The 23,395-nt window shown below is 39.3% G+C and overlaps 1 protein-coding gene, 1 long non-coding RNA gene and 1 pseudogene across 4 annotated transcripts in view; 1 reads left to right on the forward strand and 2 right to left on the reverse strand.

Annotated features, from left to right (window-relative positions):
- LOC119539464 (E3 ubiquitin-protein ligase TRIM39) overlaps window positions 1-6,288 on the reverse strand; it is a 23,715-nt gene extending 17,427 nt beyond the window's left edge. For 2 of the 3 annotated variants that reach the window (XM_037843061.1, XM_037843062.1), the window contains exons 1-4: window positions 5,757-6,288; window positions 5,301-5,621; window positions 3,225-3,684; window positions 2,247-2,342 (exon numbers count right to left, since the gene is read on the reverse strand). In XM_037843061.1, the coding sequence (XP_037698989.1) occupies window positions 2,247-2,342; window positions 3,225-3,677 (549 nt within the window). In that variant the 5' untranslated portion in view covers window positions 3,678-3,684; window positions 5,301-5,621; window positions 5,757-6,288. The remainder of the gene's footprint in view (window positions 1-2,246; window positions 2,343-3,224; window positions 3,685-5,300; window positions 5,622-5,756) is intronic. The other variant, XM_037843060.1, reaches the window with a different exon arrangement.
- LOC119539520 lies at window positions 5,609-19,681 on the forward strand. Its single transcript, XR_005217891.1, has 3 exons — window positions 5,609-5,979; window positions 19,254-19,352; window positions 19,449-19,681. It is a non-coding gene; the product is annotated as an uncharacterized LOC119539520 (long non-coding RNA).
- Window positions 16,438-16,978, reverse strand: LOC119539504 (annotated as a pseudogene).
- Window positions 19,682-23,395: the final 3,714 nt, after the last annotated feature.

Here is a 23,395-nt window from a genome sequence, read left to right on the forward strand (position 1 = left end):
ATAGTTAATTACATATTATTTAGTTTTTAAAGGAGCACTGGGTCTGATTCTAGAGGTAGGAATGAGAGAGAAATGTACTCAAGGGGAGAGTGAGGAAAGAGAATTCAAATAGTCACAAAAGGAATATTGATACTAGTTTTAGAAATCATTGAAATGATTATTTACCTTTGTAAAAAGAGCAGCTCTGGTCAAGCATTAGAAGGATTTTAAAACTTTTATTCCTCTCCCCACTTCCCATCTACAAGAGGAAGAGGAAGTTAATGACTGGGAATAAGCTCCATTTTTATATATTTTTAAGTTTTTCAGGAGCCCTCCAAAAGAACATAGTACTTTTTTTTTTTAAAGTTCACCTTTGCAACTAAAATTAGTTCAAATTTTAAAAAATTCATGTGCTTCTTTTGTTAAAAATGTATAAAGGACTAAGGTAATTTTATTTGCTTTCTGTTGAAATGTCACTCATTTTTTAAAAAGTCATGATTTCTAGTTTCAGTGGCTGAGAGATTTCAAATGGAGTCGAGAGGTCACTCTGGTGGACATTCTTATGCACTATTATAGATAACACCTCTTAGGCTTTAATGTATTGGAATAGCTAGAAGTAAATACCTGAAACTACCAAACTCCAACCCAGCAGTCTGGACTCCTGAAGACAATTATACAATAATGTAGATTACAAGGGGTGACAGTGTGATTGTGAAGACCTTGTGGATCACACCCACTTTATCTAGTGTATGGATGAGTAGAAAAATGGGGATAAAAACTAAAGGACAAATGGGGTGGGATGGGGGGATGATTTGGGTGTTCTTTTTTCATTTTTATTTTTTATTCTTGTTCTGGTTCTTTCTGATGTAAGAAAAATGTTCAGAGATAGAGTGTGGTGATGAATGCATAACTATGTTATCATACTGTGGACAGTGGATTGTATACCATGGGTGATTGTATGGTGTGTGAATGTATTTCAATAAAACTGAACTAAAAAAAAAAAAAAAAAGTCATGATTTCTAATAATTTAAATTTTTGTTTAACTTCTGGTGATCCGTAAATCACAACTGCAAAAACTAAGTATTTTCGAAGCTTTTGATTAGGTCAGATTTTTATACTGTATACATATAAACTTGCAACTGTGCTTTTTGTGACATTATTTCATTATCTATTTTCTCCACTTTACTGTAAGCTCAAGGAGGGCAGGGGCTAGATTTGTGCTCATCATTGTATCCCCAGAGCCAAATACAGGGTTTGGCCTGTAGTGGGAGCTTAATATTTATTGATTCACAAAGAACTAGTATCCATGGTTTTGCCACCTACTGGCTCTATTATCTTGGATTAGATACTTCACTAAGTTTCAGTTTCCTCCTGTGTAAACTGGGGCTAAAAGTACCTACTTTAAAGGGCATTTAAGCTCACCCTTCCCAAAGATGTCCTCTAGGAACCTCATCTTGTACCTTCTCTGTATGTCCCACTTGTCCCAAGCCAGGCCTGAACTCTTAGCACTCCAACCTGAGAAGAACCCTGGGATTTAACACAACCCTGTAAATTCCAGATGTCATGGACACCCACTGAATTAATCCACAGTACTCAGTAAATATTAGTTATTATTATTGCAGATCCCAAAATACCATGCTACAAACTTGCATATGATAATGCTATGAAAGAGAAGTAAAATTTTATGAAAATTAAGAAAGTTAAGAAGTTAATTTCTGAAGGGCCAGGAAAGACTGTAAGAAGTAGCTTTCATCCTGAATCCTGAAGGATAGACAGAATCCTACAGGTTTATTCTAGGAATAAACCAACATCATCTGGAATGCTTTAGTTTACTTAAGTCAAGAGAATGTGGTCCTAATGTTGCTGGGCAGTTCTTCTGGGAGCCATCTGTCAGCACTTCTCCCTTCCTCCCCAGTGAATCTTCCAAAGTCTCCAGGCCCATCAGTTACTCTAAGAAAACTCCCTGTACTCTCAGCAGAGTCCCTCTTTGCTTTACAAAGAAAAAGGATCTCAATGGCAAGAACCCCTTCAATTTGACAGATACAAGATGTTCTGTCTCTTCTTCACTTCTTACATCCTTCCCCCTTAATACTTAATTCAAGACAAATGATTTAAGCACAATGTTTAATGACAATCAAACCTAATAAAATATCATTTTTAATTTTTTGAGAGAATACCATTTTTCTAATGAATCAAACTGGTGGATTAAATAATCTATGGTTAATTCTCTGGTAGGCTAACATATAAATGGGACTGCTTGCCCTTACCTTGAGCTCACCAGGCTTCTTCTCCTCAGAGGACTTGCAGCGGGTTATCTCTTGCAGCTTCTGGTCCAAGGGCTCCAGGCACTTCTGCAGCTTTTCCTGAGGGGGCAGGGAGAGGTGGCATTTGGGATTGGCTGGGACATCCTTACTCAGAGGTCAACCCGTGTTTGCTTATTGCCCATCTTATCACCTTTTGATCCAATTTCCTTCCTTGCCTATCATTTGGGGTGTCAAACTTTGTACTGTTCCCTCCTGCCAGTAGCCTGTTTCTGTCACCTTCTCTGCTCACCCAATTTTTCTCTCACTCAATCTCATAGTTATCCAACAGTCACCAATTCTGTCACCTTCTACAACCATGTCCATTTTTTTATTCACTAAGCTAACTGCCTATTATGGTCAAAGCAACCTTCTGTACCCTGATAACCTTTAAACCTATCCTTACATCCAAATCTACCCACAAATAGAATAAAATCTTGATAACTTATACTGTAAATTACCTTAAGTCTTGTTTCCAGGATTTTGTTAACATAATTGAGCAAAGTAAGTGATAAGTGCTAAGACAATAAAATCTCTATTCTCAATACCAATGGGAAAATCAGTGGTGTTGCTGAGCAGGAGACAGAATGAGGAAACCAGATCCCTTTTCAGTTCTTTGTTAGATCTTCTCCAAATAGTTTCATTCATTTATGAAAAAAAATGATACATTCCAGGATTACACATGCCAATATTCACCCATAAGAATTCAAGTCAGAGAGAAATTTGAGGTTACTCCTCACCACTGCTCTTCTTCATGCTTGAGGATAATTCAGTTGATCAGATGTACTGTGTGCCCCCTCCATATATAGCTCTAAGAGGATTACACAGTGAGAACCAGATGCAGTCTTCCCCTCAAAGAGCTTACAATCGTCTACCCAGGGAGTCTCCCATCCAATGGGTGCCTCCCTCTCTCCCCAAGTTGGCACCATACGTCTGGTTCCCCACCTTGTACTCCTGTGTGGCGTCGTCCAGTGGCACGACGGTGTGGGCACGATGGGTGTGGGAAATTGCACATATCAAACATACAGGCTCCTGGTCCTCATAGCAGAAGAGGCTCAGGGCCTCATGGTGTTGGGGACAGAGGTTCTCATCACGGATTTTTCGCTTGACGGCCTGGAGCTGCTTGGCGATTTCAACCATACTGCCTAGTTGTCGATTAGGCCGGAGACTGCGGTAGCGGGATGTCTTTCTACACACAGGACAAGGGAAGTCCCTTTCCAGGTCCTCCCACCAACGGGTGATGCAAGCTTTGCAGAAGTTGTGCCCACACTCAATGATGACAGGCTCCTTCAGGTACTCAAGGCACACAGAGCAGCTTGCCTCTACCTGTAAGTTCTCCAGAGCTGCAGCTGTGGAGGCTGCAGAGGCCCCGGCCTCTAACAGACTTGTCTCTGCCATTATTTAACTTGGGAATAGGGAGGGGGGGGGGGGCACAGAGAAAAGAAAAATATTAGTTGACGGTTTAATTTTTTTGCATCCCTATCCTGACATTTACCCCCATGTTAAACCCTACCATCAGGTTTAGTCCTATCTTGGTATTTTCCATCTTCTCTTCCACTAGACTCAACTTTTTTTTTGTTTCCCTATTTCAAAACTTGTGACTCCCAGCCATCAACCTGGATCTTTTTTTTTCTTTGGCAAACTGACACACATCCACCCCCCAATCTTTCCTGTCTTACACCTCTGCTTTCTCTTGCTAAAAACAAAGACTTCTCTCAACCCTAGTACAGTGTATTCCTGAGGCAGGCTCATTCTACTTATATCTTAGAACCAATAATTCCAGACCAATGTATCCTTAGTTTGCCATATTATTCTAATAGATGAGAAAGGAGTTAGTGCAGTGAAAACTGACATTAAGGTTAAGATATTAAATTAGGTATATTTGAAGTTAATGTTACAGAAATTTTATTGTTATAATTCACTGGGGCCTAATCTTGAATTTCAACCATTCTTTTCTCATTCTTTCAAAGAGTAATAAATGGAATGGGTTCATGAGGGTAATAATCTCTTCTTTACAAGAGTTTGAAATTATTTTTTCTTCTATCAGACTAGCCTAAAGGAACTGTGCCCTCTTCTTGGAATGAAATGATTCGTAGAACATTCCATTTCTATGTGTGTGCATTTGGACCTTTGGAAATGCTGAAAAGTGACAAATTCATGGCAACTAAAGAGCATGTTATTGAGCTAAGGCCAATAACTTCTTGAAAAGAGAGCTGACAAGTCTACCCTAAATATTCAGCAATGACTGTAGCCTTCATGATAGCTATTCATAACTAATTCCCTGGAAGTAGTGTCTCCAACTAATAGATTCTAATGTGGTTGGGAATTGAGAGAAAAAAAAGAGGTAATTAAAATAAAAATCTCCCTCAAGTGAATCCTCAAAAGAGTAGGAAATGGATCTAAGATGGTCCCTTACTCCATCCTTAAAATGATAACACTTTTATCCATGAATAAATTCATTTTGCTATTTCCATACCCACCCTGTTCATCCTCCTGACCCCCCAAGGCCCAATGGAAGGAAGAAAATTTAGCAGGTATACCTGCTGAGGCAGAAGTGAACATTTAATGAGTGGGTTACCAATGATTATTCTTTTATGTACTGATGGTACATATGAAAATGTTTAATTTGGAGTAGGAGCTAAGTTCTTGGGACATGAATTTCTTCCCCCAGCATCAGAAGAAAGTTCAGTCAGATGATTTATCTTTACCCATGGGAATCTCTGACTAGAAATTAGTCCTCAATCTGTTAGAAATTAGGCGATCTCACCCGGGGTGAGTTGAACTGTATGCAGAGTTAGGGGCCAGGATGGATCGAGACTAGCAGAGGGAACCGAGAAGTGAGGTGAAAAAGAGATGGGGAAAGGGTCAAGTAAGTATGGAGAGGACTTGGAGCTACAGGCATAGTGAGGCCTTGAGTGCCTCTGGGTTGGTCCTTCCTCTCCCTTTATGCCTTGTGTCTCAGTAGAAGGGTAAACTTGTGAGACGTCGTCGTTCTGTTTCTACCACTGTCCATGGTCCCACCTTGAGACCCTCTCCTGAGCGTGGTCCACAACTCTGTCCCACCCTCGTCTCCATGTTCTCCCGCCAGATCTGGCGCAGAGGGATTGGAGGGGGTGGGCAGGAAACGTCATGGTTGGCAGGGTAGGGAGGGATGCGTGTCCAGGTGAGAAGGAGGTGTGACGTGAAGGTGGGATGCCCGCCGCTATGACGCAGTAGAGACCGGCGGTGACGGCGTCAGTTTCACCCGGGGAGGCGAGCGGCAGCGGGACCGGGGAACCACGGGGTAGCCAAGCAACGCCGGACGCGCTGACGTAGCCGGGGCGGCAAAACGTCCGCTCGGGCCTGAGGCGGGGGGAGGCAGCAGTGGTTACGTGAGGGGGACCGCTGACGCAGTCGCGGGGCGCTGGGACGCGGCGTGTGGAGCCGGCCTGCCGGGAAGACCCCGGGGCCTGGGGCCGGCGGCGGGACAGCACCTACCTTCCCGGCTTCGGATCCGGGAGTGCGGGGCGCGGAGCCGCCGGAGCGCTGCCTCCCTCCTTCCTCCTCCCCCCGCCCCCGCCCCGCAGCACGACACACAATACTCGCCGGAAGCGGAAGACGCACTGCGCCGAGTGGCTCGTGTCGAGTGAAAGCCGGGTTCTGCAGGCCCCCGCGGCAGGGCTTAGCGGGGCCTGCAGAAGAAGAAGAAGTGGGGCCGGAGGTGAGAACCAGCGGGAAGAGTCAAGGATGAGAAGGGACCTGGAGGGGCAGGTGGCGGAGAAGCCGGCGTCCAGGTGACCCGAGGAATTCTCTGGAGAAAGAGGGCCGCGCATGCGCGTGGTTTAGCACTGAAGCCCATTGCCCGCAGGGCGCTGGACGGGCGCTTGGTCCGGCAAGGCTGCCCTGTCCACGCTGCGGGATAGGGCCCTGGCCAGGCTTGGTGGCTCCCCGGTGGCGCTGGGAGTCGCCGGGGGCGGGGCAAGGGCGGGTTGTGGACTTTCAGCCACACTTTCCCTCTCGCCAGGCAAGTCCGGAGTGAAAGTGGCTTGTTGAGACCGCGGCCAATTACGTGGCGGACCTGCGGGTCTTAGCTGGCACGTCACTTCCGATTACTTGAGTTTTAGCCTTTTAACATTCAGGGATTAAATGCTCTCTCCCGTGTACTTCAAGAGCTCTTCCTCCCGCCTGTGGTTTGGCGGGCTTTTTCGAAATGAGCTGCCTCTCCCACTGTAGTGGGAGCCCGGAGAGAGTTGGTATTTCAGGGGTCTGCTGCTCACCTTGTATCCCCAGCGCCTCGCATGGAGCCCGACCGCGGCAAGCGCTCCGTAAGCACTCGTTTATTGCTGCGAGTCAGGGCCAGTCGCAGGCCACTTCTGGGTCTGTGACTTGGGCTTCTTGGTAAGCTCAGGTAGTGCTTGTGTGGAAACGCCACATTTTACTTTTGTGCAGCTGGAAGTTCCGCAGGCCCGTGACTAACAGAGAGAGGGGCTAGGTGATGGGCAGGGGAAGAGTTGGTGCTGAGTAGTGATGTTTGGGCTGGGAAGGAGCTAGTGCTGGGTAGAGGTATGGTGGGGCTGGGGAGGAGTTAATGCTAGGAGAATATGAAACTTCTGGTAGAAAAAGAAGGCTGTTTGTCCTGACCCAAGCACTTGACGTGCAAAATGTTGATTGAAAGAGATCATGAGCAAATTTTGGTGTACCCTCCTTGGAGAGGAAATAGTCCAACTTGTCACAGTGTAAGTTGACATGCTAAACAAACGCTGTGCAGTATAGAACCCCACATCCTGAGAGCCAGAAACTATTTACTTGCAGAAAATAGGATCAAATGTGAGAGGTGTAAAAATTTAGGATCACCCGTACTGAATACAGTTGGCATACTTTTTTCTTACAGATCCGCTGCTTTTTTTGTTTGTTGTTTTTTTTTTTTGGAGGGGGGGGACCAGAGGTCTGAAGAAAATTAAACTTGATAAAATTACGTTTATCAATTTTTATTTTCATCACTATTTGGCTGTTAGGGACTTTAGCAGCAGTACTTGTTCCAGTTAACAAAACTCCTCAGTTCTAAGATAAGATAGTTGGAAAGATACTAGCTGGGAGGTCAGCCTCTTGCCTTGCTTTGGAGGGAAAGTGATGATGACGAAGGTTGGTTCTGTTTTTTTTTGTTGTTGTTGTTCATTTGTAACTTTTAAGGTGTTGCTTTAGTTCCACAAGCACTCCCTTCTGGCTTTCTGTTTGTAGATGACCCGGGATGTTGTCAGACTAAGGAAATTTGCAGGAGGGAGTTTATGTCCAAGGTTATGAAGAATGCTTGCCTGGAAACCAATAGATTATTAAAGAGACTTTGCACTGAATATTGAGGGAAGGGGAGATCATGCCTAGGTAAAGCTGTAAAATTATGAATGGCATGGTGATTGACATACATTAGGAGTTGGCACACTATCTGTAAAGGGCCAAATAGGACATATTGTTGTCTTCATGGCCCATGCGGTGTCTTTTGCAACTAATCAACTGTCTTTATAGCATGAAAACAGAATTATGGAATACTAAAGGAATGGGTGTGGTTGTGTTCCAATAAAATTTTATTTATGGATGCTGAAAGTTGAATTTCATGTAATTATCACATTTTACAAAATATTCTCCTTTTGATTTTTTTTCCCCAGTATTTAAAAATATAGAACATGTTAGCTGTGGGCACTTCAAAAAAAATTGACATGCCGTAGTTTGCTCACCCCTTACGAAGAATGATAATGAAGTACCCAGTAATTTTCCGGAGAGAATAATTGAAATAAAGGAGGAACACAAAGCTGTGTTCTCTTTTTTCTATGTCTATATAAAAATAAGCAAAATAACACAGATGTGTTATGACCTTGTATAACTTGGTTGACTGAATTTATGAATGTACTAGGATACAAATACATTCTTTAAACAAGGAGGGATATTTCTTATTCAAGATTAAAAGGAGTTGTAGTTCAGAAGAGGTGGAATAGCACTGAGTTTTTGTGTTTTATGTCAAGGAATTTTCACCACAGGAATATTAAAAAATGAATTATTGTAATGGGATGAAAAGTAATTTGAAATTTGTTTGTAATATATATTATATATATATATTTAACCATAAAAGAACAGAGCAGAGGAGATCTTGTGAAATCACTGAGTCAAGTTGAAGAAATGGATATATTGGTAGTGCAGGTCAGAAAACTGGTAGGGGTCTGATATGGGAGGAGAGGGGACAGACTTCTGAGATTTGCGCTCAGAAAAAGGTAAAGCATCTAATTTTCCCTCCGCCATTTTTTTTTCATTTTTTTATTATGAAAAATTTCAGATGTACAGAAAGAACAGTCTTTAGCTTGCTCTTTATCTTTGATATATCCTAGTTATCAAATTTTGTAATATTTTTGGTTTATAGTTTTTAATGATTGCATCATGGGTCTTGTTTAGTGGTAGACCCTAATGTTTTCAACTTTGTCAGTAGATGGGCATTTACTTAGTATCCTGTTGATTGTTTTTGTTGTTTCCATTTTTATTGCTGTACAAATGATGTTATAGTAAAGATTCCCTGAACATATGTCCTTATGTGCTTGGAGGATTTATTTGTGAGAGGGTTCTTAGGTTGAAGGATATTACATATTTTCAATTTTAATAGATGTTGACAGATTGTTTTCTCAAGGCCTGTAACTTTTACATTTACCAGCAAGTATGAGCTTATTCATTTCCCACATCTTCAGCAGAATTAGGTGCTATTAGCATTTTAAGTTTTTTCTGGCCTAATGGGTATAACGAGAAATCTTAGTTACTTGAATTGCATTTCCTCTTCTAGTGATTTTGAATATCTTTTGTTGCTGTTGTTATTGTTTGTCATTCGGATTGTTTTTCTGTGTTTCCTAAATCTGTCTTTTGCCCATTTTCCTATTGAGTTGTGTTTTTCTTATTACTTCCTACGCACATGCACGCGCACACACACATATCTTTTGTCCTTATCATTAAAAAATCCACTGACTTCCCTGATTCTACACTTAGTCTTCTAGGTTTTATTACAATATTTATTTTTTACATTTTTTTTTAAATCCGATTTAAAGGAGGGGCTTTATTTAATATATCACCAGTTTAATCCAATATATCCAAAAGATTGTCGTTTCAGTACGTAATCAACTCAAAATTATTATTGAGATATTTTATGTTTTTTTTCATACTAAGTCTTTGATATTCAGTGTGTGTTTTATGCTTGCAGCGTCTCAATTCACACTAGTCACATTTCAGGTGTCCAATGGCCACTTGTGACTAGTGGTTTCTGTACTGGGCAGCACTGCTCTAAATGGATGGCGAGTTTTGCCAGCTCCATTTATTTATTTAAAAATCATCCTTTTTTGCTGAATTCAAGTACTGTACTTGTCATATATTAAATTCTTTTATAGAAAGATCTGTTTCTGGATTTTTGACTCTACATTCTAATCCTCTCCTCTGTTTATCTCATCTTACACCAACTGCACAGATTTTGTTGTTGTTGTTGTTGTTGTTGTTGTTAAGAGATTTTGCTATTCCCTTCAACTGAGGTAAGAAACATTCTTTCTATTAAAAAAACAAAAACACTGGCAGACCCTGAACTTTCTATTCTATTTGGAGGTTACACTATAACATATCAAAGTTTTCCACAGATTATATTTCACTGACCTTATAGTGTTTTCTGAAATCTAGTGAGATGTGTCTCTCTTTATGTTCTTTGTTTACTTTTCTTGGATATTCTTGGGCATGTATTCATGTAAACTTTGAGATCATTTTTTTTCCCACTCTTTCCCCCCAAAATACTTCTGTTGTTATTCTAAATGAATAAGCATTAAATATATCACAATTTAGGTAGAGTTGAGGTTTTTATATTGTCTTCCCATCCAAGAATGTGGTTTGCCTTTCAGTTTGTTCAGGTCTTATTTTACGTTCTTCAGTAAGCTGTTCCGAGTTTTTTATACAGATTTCTTTTATCATTTTAATTGCTAATATGAATTGATATTTCCCCCCCAATTTCCAGTAGGCAAACCAGGTGCTTCATTGCTTGGATAAAGAAAAAATAATACTTGGCTATTTGTCAGACCTTGTCTCCCTATCAAAATCTCTTACTAATAATAGTAAGATTTTTTTTCTGAACTATAGAGTTTATTTAGGTGTTACTGGGGCCCCATGGTTTTAAGTTCCCTCTGATGCATTTGGCCAGAGAACCACATTAGGATCTGCTAATCTGTGTACTAAAAATTCTCTAATTTGTATTTCCGGTTTGCATTTGTCTCCTGAAACTCGGACACCTAGAGCTCAATATGTAAGAAACTGAACACATCTTCTCTCTAGAACAAAAGAAGATTTCTTCTGTTTTCATATTTTGGCTAATAGTTTTGTTGGTTTGTTTTTTAAAGCATTTTTGTTGAGATAAATTCACATACCATACTATCCATCTAAAGTGTACAGTGTCTTCTAGTAAATTCAGAGTTGTGCATTCACCACCGTAATCAATTCTAGAACTTTTTCACCCTCAAGAAGTTTCATTATGTTATACATTCCCATGTTTCATCCTCTGGCTTTCCATCTAGTGACCTATATGACCCTAAACTTTCCCTTTCAACCACAATAGTACCCCCATATCATTGCTGTTAATTATACTCACTGTAATGTGCTACCATCACTTCTATCCATTTCCAAACATTTGCAATCAACCTGATTATATATTCCGCACAAATTAAGCATCAGCTCCCCATTCTCTGGCTAATAGTTTGATCCACCCAGTCTCACAGGACAAGACCTGGCATTTCCCCCTTTCATCCCTCACAACTAATTTGTCACTGAATTCTGAGAATTCTTCTCTCCCCTGCCTGCAGTATTGCAGTAGGCTCGCTGTCCCTTTGCCCCTTTCCAGTTAAAGCACAGATGTGATTGTCTTCCTCCAGTTTTCAGTAGCTCCCCTAGTGCCTTCAGGATCCTGTTTAAACTCTTTAGCATGGCACATAACAACAGCATGATACACTTCATTTGGTTCTTCCACCCCACTCACTTCTTTGTACCACATGTACCTGCCATTCTTTACTTGACATGGTTCCCCAAACACTTCTATTCTTACTTATCTTTTAAAACTTTATACAAGTGTCACTGTTCTAACTCTTAGCTGGCTCTCTAAACCTTTTCTGGTTCTCATAACACCTGTGCACCTCCCACTCCCTCATGGTCAATGGTTTATGTATTTCCTCAACTAAACCAAGCACCTGAAGGATAAGAATGGTCCTTTACGTTTTCTTCTAGAAACCTAGTATATTATCTGGTTTGTGCCCTATAAGAAGAATGAATTCTCCAGGTTTATTATCTTGTCCATTTTCCATAGTGTTTAGCAATAAAATGTTTAAAATGAGAAAGAGCACAGTGTTTCTTTTCAGGAGCAGCAAGGGGTTGGAGATGGAATTTTCTTCTGACCCCACAGCAGTTCTTGGCCAGGAAACCCTGAGGGATACAGTGAGTTGTAAAGCTTTACCAAGGAAAGCAGAGGGAGTCTTAGCTAACAAGGCCTGTGGCTTTTCTGCCCAGTAATTACACTGTTATTCCTCTTTGGGTAGATTATCTGGCTTCTTTCATTCCAGAACCTCTGTCATTATTTAACACCTGTCACCACGGGATTTTAGCACCTTGTAATATTCTGAATTGTTCTCTTTTTCCCCACATTCATGTAAATTTTTAATTAACTTATTAAGATTGAAAGTTACTACATTAAAAAAAAATCTTAATAGCATCATTTAGGATTCTAAATAGTATAAGTCCTCATGTTTGATTTTGGTGCTTCAAAGTTAAAAGTTGACACCATGGTACAATTGAGGAATTTTAGTGTATGTAGGACATATTTCCCCTGGTTGTCAGTGGTAAGGAAAGGAAAATAATTGCTTTACTCTTTGTACTTAAAAAAAACACAACAACTAATTTTTTCTTTCTTGTTGGGATTTTAGGACATTAAATAAATAACATCCCTCTTTCTCCCTGCCAATTTCAGAACCAGTGGAAAGATACAGTAGTCAGAAGAGACTAAAATGTCACCTTTATTAGTTTTATGAACTATGTTGAGGGACTAGCTTAGAAATGGTTAGTTGATTTGCTTGCCCTCCCTTGAATTTAACATGGCCCCCAACCCTAGAGGTCTACTTACCCCTGCCCCCCATCAGAACCTGTCAGCTAAGCTTATGTATGACTGGGGACTGATGGCAAATCATTCCCCCTGCAAGCAGATTCAGAGAGGGAAAGGGCAAGGAGCTGGGCCAAGCCTGCTCAGCTCCTGCCCCAAACTCCTTGTTAGGTCATTTCTAGAGAAAGGTGGGGGTGGGAGATGTAGGAGTTTGGGGAAATCTCTTCTCATGGAAACCATGAGAATGAACAATTATCTCCTCCTTACTTTAAAACTAGATGACTATTAAGAGATATAGATTGGCAAAATGTATCAAAAAATATGAACCATCAATGTATAGTATACAAGAGACTCATCTTAGACACAGGGACACAAAGAAATTGAAAGTGAAAGGATGGAAAAAATATTTCATGCAAGCTACAGCCAAAAGAAAGCAAGAGTAGCAATATTAATCTCAGATAAAATAGACTTTAAATGCAAGGATGTTAAGAGAGACAAAGAAGGCCACTACATACTAGTAAAAGGGGCAATTCAACAAGAAGAAATAACAATCATAAATGTTTATGCACCCAATCATGGTGCCACAAAATACATGAGACAAACACTGGCAAAACTAAAGGAAGCAATGGATGTTTCCACAATAATTGTGGGAGACGTCAACATATCACTCTCTCCTATAGATAGATCAACTAGACAGAAGACCAGTAAGGAAATTGAAAACCTAAACAATCTGATACGAACTGGATTTACAGACATATATAGAACATTACATCCCAGATCTCTAGTGATCACGGAACTTTCTCCAGATTAGACCGTATGCTGGGACATAAAACAAGCCTCAATAAATTTAAAAAAATTGGAATTATTCAAAGCGTGGTCTCTGACCACAGTGGAATACAATTGGAAGTCAGTAACCATCAGAGACTTAGAAAATTCACAAACACCTGGAGGTTAAATAACACACTCCTAAAATAAATGGTTTATAATATAGAATGTAGGGGAACTAACAATAGAGAGCAATTAATGAAGGGGGAACGATAACCCAATAAGAACAGATAATCTATCATGGGTAAATTTAACTTTCTGGGAATGCCCAGGAATGACTATGGTTTGTTAATTTCTGATGGTTATGGTAGGAACAAGTTCACAGAAATGTTGCTATATTAGGTTATTTTCTTGGGGTAGAGTAGGAACAAGTAAAGTAGTTATTTTAGGTTAGTTGTCTTTTTCTTACTCCCTTGTTATGGTTTGTTTGCAGTGTTTTTTGTATATCTTTAAAACATTTTTTTGATATAGTTATTTAAAAAAAAAAAAGAGTTAATTAAAAAAAAAAAAAGAAAAAGACATGCAGACCCCCCTTGAGGAGCTGGTGGAGAGTGCAGGGGTGTTAGGCTTCCCCACCTCAATGGTTATTGATGTGCTCACAGACATAGGGGACTGGTGGTTTGATGGGCTGAGCCCTCTACCACGGGACTTGCCCTTGGCAAGACTGTTGCTGCAAAGGAGAGGCTGGGCCTGCCTATAATTGTGCCTAAGAGCCTCCTCCCGAATGCCTCTTTGTTGCTCAGATGTGGCCCTCTCTTTCTAGCTAAGCCAACTTGGCAGGTGAAATCACTGCCCTCCCCACTACATGGGATCTGACACCCAGGGGAGTAAATCTCCCTGGCAACATGGAATATGACTCCCGGGGAGGAATCTAGACCTGGCATCGTGGGATGGAGAACATCTTGACCAAAAGGGGGATGTGAAAGGAAATGAAATAAGCTTCAGTGGCAGAGAGATTCCAAAAGGAGCCAAGAGGTCACTCTGGTGGGCACTCTTACACACAATATAGACAACACTTTTTTAGGGTCTAATGAATTGGAATGGCTAGCAGTAAATACCTGAAACTATCAAACTACCACCCAGAACCCATGAACCTTGTAGACGATTGCATAAAAATGTAGCTTATGAGGGGTGACAGTGTGATTGGGAAAGCCATATGGACTACACTCCCCTTTGTCCAATATATGGATGGATGAGTAGAAAAATGGGGGAAAAAAAAAGGCACCCAGTGTTCTTTTTTACTTTAATTGTTCTTTTCTGCTTTAATTTTTATTCTTATTATTTTTGTGGGTGTGGTAATGAAAATGTCAAAAATTAATTTTGGTGATGAATGCACAACTATATAATGGTACTGTAAACAATTGAATGTACGCTTTGTTTTGTATGACTGCATGGTATGTGAATATATCTCAATAAAATGAATTAAAAAAAACTAGATGGATAGATATAGATATACTTTTTAATATTATAATATAATATCCAGAAAAGTCATAAAACAAAAAAATTGTGACACAGTAATTTCTTGCACACAAAAGACCTGTTTAATCACCACCCAGCTTAAGAAATAAACATTGCCAGTCTTCCAGAAACATCCCCAACCCCCTTTTGATTACTATCCCCTCCATCTCATACTATCCTGATCTCTATGATATTTATGTTCATGCTTTTCTTTATAGCTTTACTGCCTTTTACTATCTCTAAAAACACTATATAGTTTAGCTTTGCCTGTTTTTCTTTATGCATTGTATTCTTTTCTAGTTTGCTAATGCTGCCAGAATGCAAAACGTCAGAGATGGATTGGCTTTTATAAAAGGGGGTTTATTTGGTTACACAGTTACAGTCTTAAGGCCATAAAGTGTCTAAGCTAACACATCAGCAATCGGGTACCTTCACTGGAGGATGGCCACTGGTGTCCAGAAAACCTCTGTTAGCTGGGAAGGCATGTGGCTGGCGTCTGCTCCAAAATTCTGGTTTCAAAATGGCTTTCTCCCAGGATGTTCATCTCTAAGCTGCAGTTCTTCAAAAATGTCACTTTTAGTTGCACTTGGGTTATTTGCCCTCTCTTAACTTCTCCGGAACAAGAGTCTGCTTTCAACGGCTGTCTTCAAACTGTCTCTCATCTGCAGCTCCTGTGCTTTCTTCAGAGTGTCCCTCTTGGCTGTAGCTCCTCTTCAAAACATTACTCACAGCTGCACTGCACTGAGTTCCTTCTGTTTGTCAGCCCATTTATATGGCTCCACTGATCAAGGCCCGCCCTGAATGCATGGGGCTACACTTTATGGAAATTATCTCATCAGAGTTATCACCCACAGTTGGGTGGGGCACATTCCATGGAAACATTCAAAGAATTACAATCTATTCAATACGGATAGGTCCACCCACACAAGATTACATCAAAGATAATGGCGTTTGGGGGACATAATACATACAAACCGGCACATATTCCTTTTTGTGTCTGGCTTTGTTTGCTCAACATTACATCTGAGATCCATCCAAGTTGTTGCATGTAGTTGTATTTCATTTGTTTTCATTGCTGTCTAGTATTCCATTTTATGAATATACTGTAATTTAGTCACTCTTTTATTGATAAACTTTGGGGTTGTTTGCCAGTTGTTGACTGCTATGAATATGCATGTATATATCTAACATATCTGTGCTTATGGCTATGAATATACCTAGGAGTGGAATTGCTAGATCACTGATTAAATATATGTTCAACTTTAGTAGATAATTCCACCCAGTTTTTCAGAGAAGTTTTATCAATTTACAGCAGCCGCACCAGCAATGAGGAGTCCCCACTGCTTCACATTCTCACTGACACTTGGTATTTTCAGACTTTAGAATTTTAGCCATTTTTGCAGAGTGCCACAGTTTATTTTCATTTTTCATGATTACTAATGAAGTTGAGCACCTTTTCTGATGTGTGTGACCATTTGATATTCTCTTTTTGAAGTGCTTACTCAAGTCTTCTGCCCATTTTTCAGTTAAATTATCTGCCTTGCCTTTTATTTTTAAATTTTTATTTTTTAATGATTAGGAGGAGCTCTTTATACAGCCTTAATATAAGCCCTTTGTGTGTGGCAGATGTCTTCTCCCACTCCATGGGTTGTGTTGTCATTCTCTTAATGGTGTCTTCTGGTGAACAAAAGTTCTGAATTTTAATGTAATACCATTTGTTAATATTTTTCTTTATGGTTGGATAGAAACGGCAATTTATTTGCCAGGAAGGATCATGCCATCATTCTCCTGCTGGAACTAGCGCATGGCTTCCTCTTTGCTGATTCTGTGTTTGACTCGAATGCAGTCTGTCCTGCACTTCTTGTCTGTGATGCTGAAACCTGGCCTTCTAAGCCCCACATAGAAGTCCCCAGGCCATAGATACCAATGCTTGGATCATATTTGATCCCCAGATTGATGTATTCTTGGATCACCAAACCGAAGTTTCCAGTATCTGAGAAATTATTTTTTCTTAGCTCATACTCCCGCACCTTTAGACCTTTCTCCAAGATTTCCTCTGCCTTGGCCCCATGGACTGTGCAGTGGATGGTAATCTTTTCATTTCTCTTGATGCCAAAGAATCTGATGGTATATCTAGCTTTGGAGAACACACAGGAGTCTGGCCTGTGAGCTGCTCCAACACCTTGGCTACGCGGGTCAGTCTGTCTCCACTCTCCCCCATGCAGATATTGAGGCAGAGCTTGTGGATGTGAAGTTCCTGCATGGTGTTCTTTTTTTCACCCTGATCCTGCGCCATGAAAGAGAACAAGAAGAGAGTCTTGTAAGTCTTGGTAGCTGATAGAAAAAGTCTTCCTGTCTTCTTGTTGTTCTTTAAGAACATATTATAAAGGAGCAATGCATATCAGGAAGAAATAGTTCGTGTTTCTTTTGCAGAGAAAGGCAGTCTTGGATTTGATTGGCTTATTAGAGAGAGATGGAGTCCGTTTACATGAAGGATACAGTGTGAAGAAAAGGTGTATAGGCAGAAATGGGCTGAATGAGAAAACACATGGTGTGCTATAATTTCTGTCTATTATGTCCCCCACAAAAGCCATGTTCTTTAGTGTAGTCTTGTGGGTGCAGACTTGTTAGTTTTTTGATTAGGGTGGAACCTTTTGATTAGGTTGTTTCCATGAAGATGTGACCCACCCAACTGTAGGTGAGACCTTTTGATTAGATCATTTCCATGGAGATGTGGACCCCACCCATTCAGTTTGGGTCTTAATTAGATCATTGGAATCCTTTAAGTGAGCTCATGGAGAGGAGAAGCTCAGAGAAGCTGAGAGAGACATTTTGAAGCAAAGCCAAGAACTGACGTAGACGCTTGGAGAAGCTGGGAGATGCAGACAGAAGGATGTTTGGAGATGCTAAGCTAAGAGATGAAGCCTAGAGTTTGCCCCAGAGAAGCTAAGAGAGAACTCCCAGATGCTTAGAGAGAAATGCCCCAGGAGAACCAAGCAGAGAGAGCTGAGAGAAGTGAAGAGAGACAGAAGCCCAGAGACATTTTGGAGAAAGCCGTTTTGAAACACAACCTGGGAGCAAAGGACCAGCAGATGCGAGCCATGTGCCTTCCCAAATGACAGAGGTGTTCTGGACACCATCAGCCTTTCTTCAGTGAAGGTATCCTCTTGTTAATGCCTTAATTTGGACATTTTTATGGCCTTAGAACTGTAACTTTGTAACCTAATAAGTTCCCTTTATAAAAGCCAATCCATTTCTGGTATTTTGCATAACAGCAGCTTGAGCAAAATGGAACATATCCAAATCCCCGGTCAGTTTGAATAAATATTGCAAATAAAAGATAACAAATTAGAGGTTTATTCCTTATGTGATAGAAGTTTGGAGGTAGGCCCTCCATGGTCAGTTTGGCAGTTCATCAAAGTTGCATGGGACCCAGTTTCTTTTCAGCATATATTCTAACATGCTTGGTTTCTGCCCTCATTGTCATGACCCAGGATGATACTAGAGCTCTAGCTGTCACATACGTGTACTAGGAAACAGGATGGAAGAGGAGGAAAAGAAGAGTGTACTTTCCTCCCCTCACTTCTAAGGAAACTTTTCACCCAACACTTCTGCAAATCCCAAGAGAGAATTTGGCTATTTTCACTAATCCTTGCTTAAGCTAGTTCTGGTGTTCCTAGGTTTAAGCAAAAAACTCACCTTGAGTCTTTTCTTATGATCATAAATGTTATGGGAAATAAATGCTGCTCCTGTATTTGCTGTGGCATTTTGTGAGTACAGAACACTTTGGAATCAGATGTCTGTGTTTCTTTCAGTTTTTGACTGTTCTATAAGAAAGACTCCTAAGGTACCTACTTTTAATTTCTCCAAAGAAAATTTGTCTGTGTTACAAATCTTGAAGTATCACTTCTACATTGTGGAACACAAAGGACAGCAAAAGAAAAGGGAAATAGAATGTGACTAAATCTTTCAATCAGAAATTCTTTAGGTACTGGAGTACTTATTGATCTACTTTTATGAATCGGGGTTGTGGTAGTATAGGTGTCTTCACTATTGCTTTGTAAAGATTTATTGATTTCTACACTTTTTTGTATTATCTCAATAAACAGGTTTGTAAAAAGTTCCCTAAAAGATTTTATTTTTAAAAAATCTTTCCCCTCACATAACTTCTGTTAAGAAACAGCTGGTTGCTTTAGAAACCACTACAGGTTGTACTGTTTTGCAGTCTAGCCTTTATTAGTACAGATTAGTACTCAATCCAGTTTTAGCTCATTAGAGTTTAACAGTGTTATAGAAAATATATGGTTTCCTCATAGTAACACTGGAGAGTTTTAGATGTGAATTGATGTTTGGGAGCTTCTGGGTGATGTTGGCTAGGGAGCAATATGATGAAAATAGAATTTAGGGTTTTCTATGGATATGGGTAACAGAGGGAAGGTTTTTTTGGGGGGGGCTTTTAAACAGCTTATTTTTGTTTTTGTTTAGTTTTTTATTTTATTTTATTTTGGAAAAGATATGATTGTATTACGTGCAACTCAGTTGCTTACGTTATAACTACATCTGTTTTGCAGATGCTCAATGTCAAATGAGCAGATGCTCAATGTCAAATGAAGAGGAATGCCTGAAGTAGATGCTCAATGTCAAATGAGGAATGGTTTGTTTAATACTAGGTTTGTAATGTCAAAGTTGAGTTATTTATAATTTGTTTGATAACACTTTCTAAGGTACCTATCACTTCATGTTTCTGTATATTTTATTTCATTTAGGCTAACTGTAGCATCCAGCATGAGTGATGATTACATTTGCATTCCTTCTGGAAAACAAGGCTTAAATGCAAGTGCAGCACCAAACATCTAAGATGAAGAACCTCAATGGGTGTTTTTTTGTTGTTGTTTGTTTGTTTGTTTGTTTGTTTTTTTCCTTCCCCCATTTTTCTATTCATCCATCCATAGACTAGACAAAGAGGAGTGTGATCCATATGGCTTTCCCAATCACATTGTCACCCCTCATAAGCTACATTTTTATACAATCATCTTCAAGACTCATGGGTTCTGGGTGGTAGTTTGATAGTTTCAGGTATTTACTGCTAGCACTCCAATTCACCAGAACCTAAAAAGGGTTGTCTATATTGTGCATACCAAAGTGACCTCTCAGCTCCTTTTGGAATCTCTCTGCCTCTGAAGCTTATTTTATTTCCTTTCACATCCCCCTTTTGGTCAAGAAGATGTTCTCCATCCCACAATGCCGAGTCTAGATTCCACTCAATGAGTGGTTTTAACAAGATGGTTTCAGGCTTGAAGTGCTGTGTTTGGTGGATTTCTTTCTTTTGAAGTTTTTCCATATTGTGATGTTGAGAATGCTTCACTGTATTCAGTCAACTGGAGCATATACGTGGAGTTTGGGTATTGCTGACTACCTTGGCCAATCAGACAATATACTCCTCCAACAAGTCATTCAGGTGAAAATCCGGGAATTGACTGGAGTAAAAGTTCTGACACAAAGATTGTTGACTTTCAGTTTTCTTACCTCTGATGATTTGTTACAATCTTTGGCCCCATCTTTATGTGAATGGAATACATTTGACAGAGTCACAGCATCGTGGCGTGAGTTTTGTCTTCAAATCCAAGGATTGGTATTTTTGCTAGATTGGACTGTTTTGCAAAAAAGAAAAATCTGTCATCTTCCTTTTCTTCTTCCATAATACATTTTTTTTTTTTTTTTGTAGCTGGGCACATGGCTGACTGGAATAAAAATGACCTTTCTCAGCATCTCCCGCTACTAGGTGTGGTCATGTGATTGGCCAGTAGGGTGTGAGCAGAAGTAATGTGTGCAGCCTGTGATTCATGTCCTTCCTCTTTCCCAGCATTTGGAATGCAAGTGTGGTATGGTAGGCCATCCTGGACCATATGGACGAGAGCAGCTCCTCAGGGTAGTAGTTCCCAAACTTTGCTGCACATTAGAATTACTTAGAGGGGTTTTAAAAATTCCAGGGCCCAGGTCACACTGTGAGTCAGTCAAATTAGAATGTCTAGGGGTGGGAGCTGGATATCATTAGTTTTTTTAAATCCTCAGTTGATACTAATAGGCAGCAAGAGTTTGGGAACCCACTGCCTTAAGGAAAATTGATGGAAACTGTGTTGCTGATACCATACCAGGCCATGACTATAATAGGACTATCACGATGTGTAAGCCTGTTATTTGGAGTCTTGGTTACAGCACCAAACCTATATACTAATTAATGAACTTAGGTCACTGTCATCAAAAGTAACTGACTGTATGTCACAGAAAAATCTTGTACCCTTGTTTTATTTTCCGTTAAGCCATTCATTTTAAACACCCTGGTAATACCTACTTAGCGTAATGTATTTGAGAGTCATCCAAGTTGTTGCTGATGTTAGTAGTTTAATCCAAATTATTGTTGAATAGTATTTCATTGTCTGGTAATACCACAGTGTTTATCCATTCACCAACTGAAGGACACTTGGATTGTTTCCAGTTTGGAGCTATTTTGAATAAAGTCATTATAAGCATTGACTTTCAGGTTTTTGAGTGAACATAAGATTTACATCTCTTGGAGAAATGCCTAGGAGTGGGATTGCTGGGTCAATAGGTAAGTGCATATTTAGCTTTGTAAGAAACTGCCAGATTGTTTTCCAAAGTGTTTACAACATTTTGCATTCCTCCCAGCAGTGTATGGGAATTACAATTTTGTATCTATGCCAGTACTTGGTATTGTCAGTTTTTTTCCTGCTGTTTTGTTTGTCATTTTAATAGGTGTGCAGTGTTTTTATTTACTATTCTCATATCGTTGATGAAGTGTCTGTGCAGCTCTTTTGCCTTTAAAAGAAATTGGGTGGTTTTCTTACTAAATTTCCAGAGCACTTTATGTGCTCTTGATTTGAGTCCTTTATCAAATAGACGTTTTACAAATATTTTATGCTAAACTCGCTTGTTTTTCTTCTAAATGTATCTTATAAAGAGCAGAAGATTTTAATTTTGAGAGAATCCATTTTATAATTTTTTTTCTTTTATGGATAATGTATCTGATGTCATATCTAAGAAATTTTTGTTTAATCTAGGGTTATAAAAATTTTCTGTTACGTTTCCATTGAGAAGTTTTAGGTTTTATAGTTAGGTTTTTAATTCATTCTGAGTTACCTTTTTATATAAGGTGCAAGGTATGGGGAGGCAGTTGAGTGTTGTGAAATTCACTTTTTCGCATATGTATGTCCAGTTGTTCCAGCACCGTGTGTTGAAAAGACTGTCCTTTCTGTATTGAGTTTCCTTTGCATATTTGTCAGTAATTAATTGACTACATGTATATATTATTTTTGGGATCTCTGTTTTGTTCCATTGATCTTTATGTCTGTCCTTTTGTCAGTAGCACACTGTCTGGATTATGTAGCTTTCTGATAAATTTTCAAATCATGTAGTTTGAATTCTCAGCTTTTGTTTCTTTTTTTTTTTCTCACAGCTTTATTGAGTGAGTCATGAATTGGGCAGCTTCCTGTTGAGAAAGTAAAAGGTTGCTCCCTTGTTATCGTTTTAAAAATTGTTTTGGCTCTTCTAGCTTTGTTGCCTTTTCATATAAACTTTAAAATCAGCTTCTTGATTTCTAAAAAAAAACAAAAAAAATCCTGCTAGAATTTTGATTGAGATTGTGTTGAATCTATAGATCAATTTGGAGAGAATTGACAACTTAGTAACATTGAGAATTTCAGTCTGTGAATCACCATTTATTTAGGTTTCTTTTGATTTTTTGTTATTTTTTCGTGGTTTCATTATACAGGTTCTGCACATATTTTGTTACATTTACTCATGTATTTCATGGTTTTTGGTGTTAGTGTACATGGTACTTTAAAAAACTTTCTTGTTCATTTTGAGGATATAGACATGCAGTTGAGATTTGTATATTGATCTTAGTCCTTTGACCTTGATGAACATGAACTTACTTATTAGTTCTAGTAGCTTTTTTGGTAGGTTCTTTGAGATTTTCTTTGTAGACAGTCATGCCCTCTGCAAATAGAGACAAGTCTTGTTCCTTCCTATCCAATCTGGATGTTTTTATTTCTTTTTATTTCCTTATTGGACTGTCCAGGACCTCCAGTAAAATGTTAAATAGGAGAACAGATATCCTTGCCTTGTTTTTCTTCTTGGGAAAAGCATTCAGACTTTCACCATTAAGTATGGTAAAAGCTGTAGATTTTTTGTAGAAGTCTTTTTCAGATTAAGAAGGTTCCCTTCTATTTGTAGTTTGTTGAGAGTTTTTATGATGAATTAGCATTTAATTTCATCAAATGCTTTTTCTGCCTCAATTGATATGATCATGTTTTTTCTATTTTAGTCTGTTAACATGATGAATTTCATTGATTGATTTTCCCATATTGAACCAGCTTTACTTTTGGAGGATAAACTTTACTTAGTCATGATGTATTATCCTTTATGTAATTGCTGGGCTCAGTTTGTTTAGGTTTTTGTTGAGGATTTTTTTTAGTCTGTGTTCATAAGGGATATTGGTCTGTAGAGTTCTCTTTTCTTGTAATATCCTTGTCTGGTTTTGAATCAGGGTATTGCTGACTTCATAATATTAATTGGGAAATGTTCCCCCTGATCTCTTTTCTGGAAGTTATTATGTAGAATTGATATTGCTGCTTTTTTAAACACTTGGTATTTTTCATCAGGGAAGTCTTCTGCTTTTTGTTCCTTAAATTAG

The sequence above is a fragment of the Choloepus didactylus genome, chromosome 7 (genome assembly GCF_015220235.1).
Source record: "Choloepus didactylus isolate mChoDid1 chromosome 7, mChoDid1.pri, whole genome shotgun sequence".
NCBI classification, from domain to species: Eukaryota; Metazoa; Chordata; class Mammalia; order Pilosa; family Megalonychidae; genus Choloepus; species Choloepus didactylus.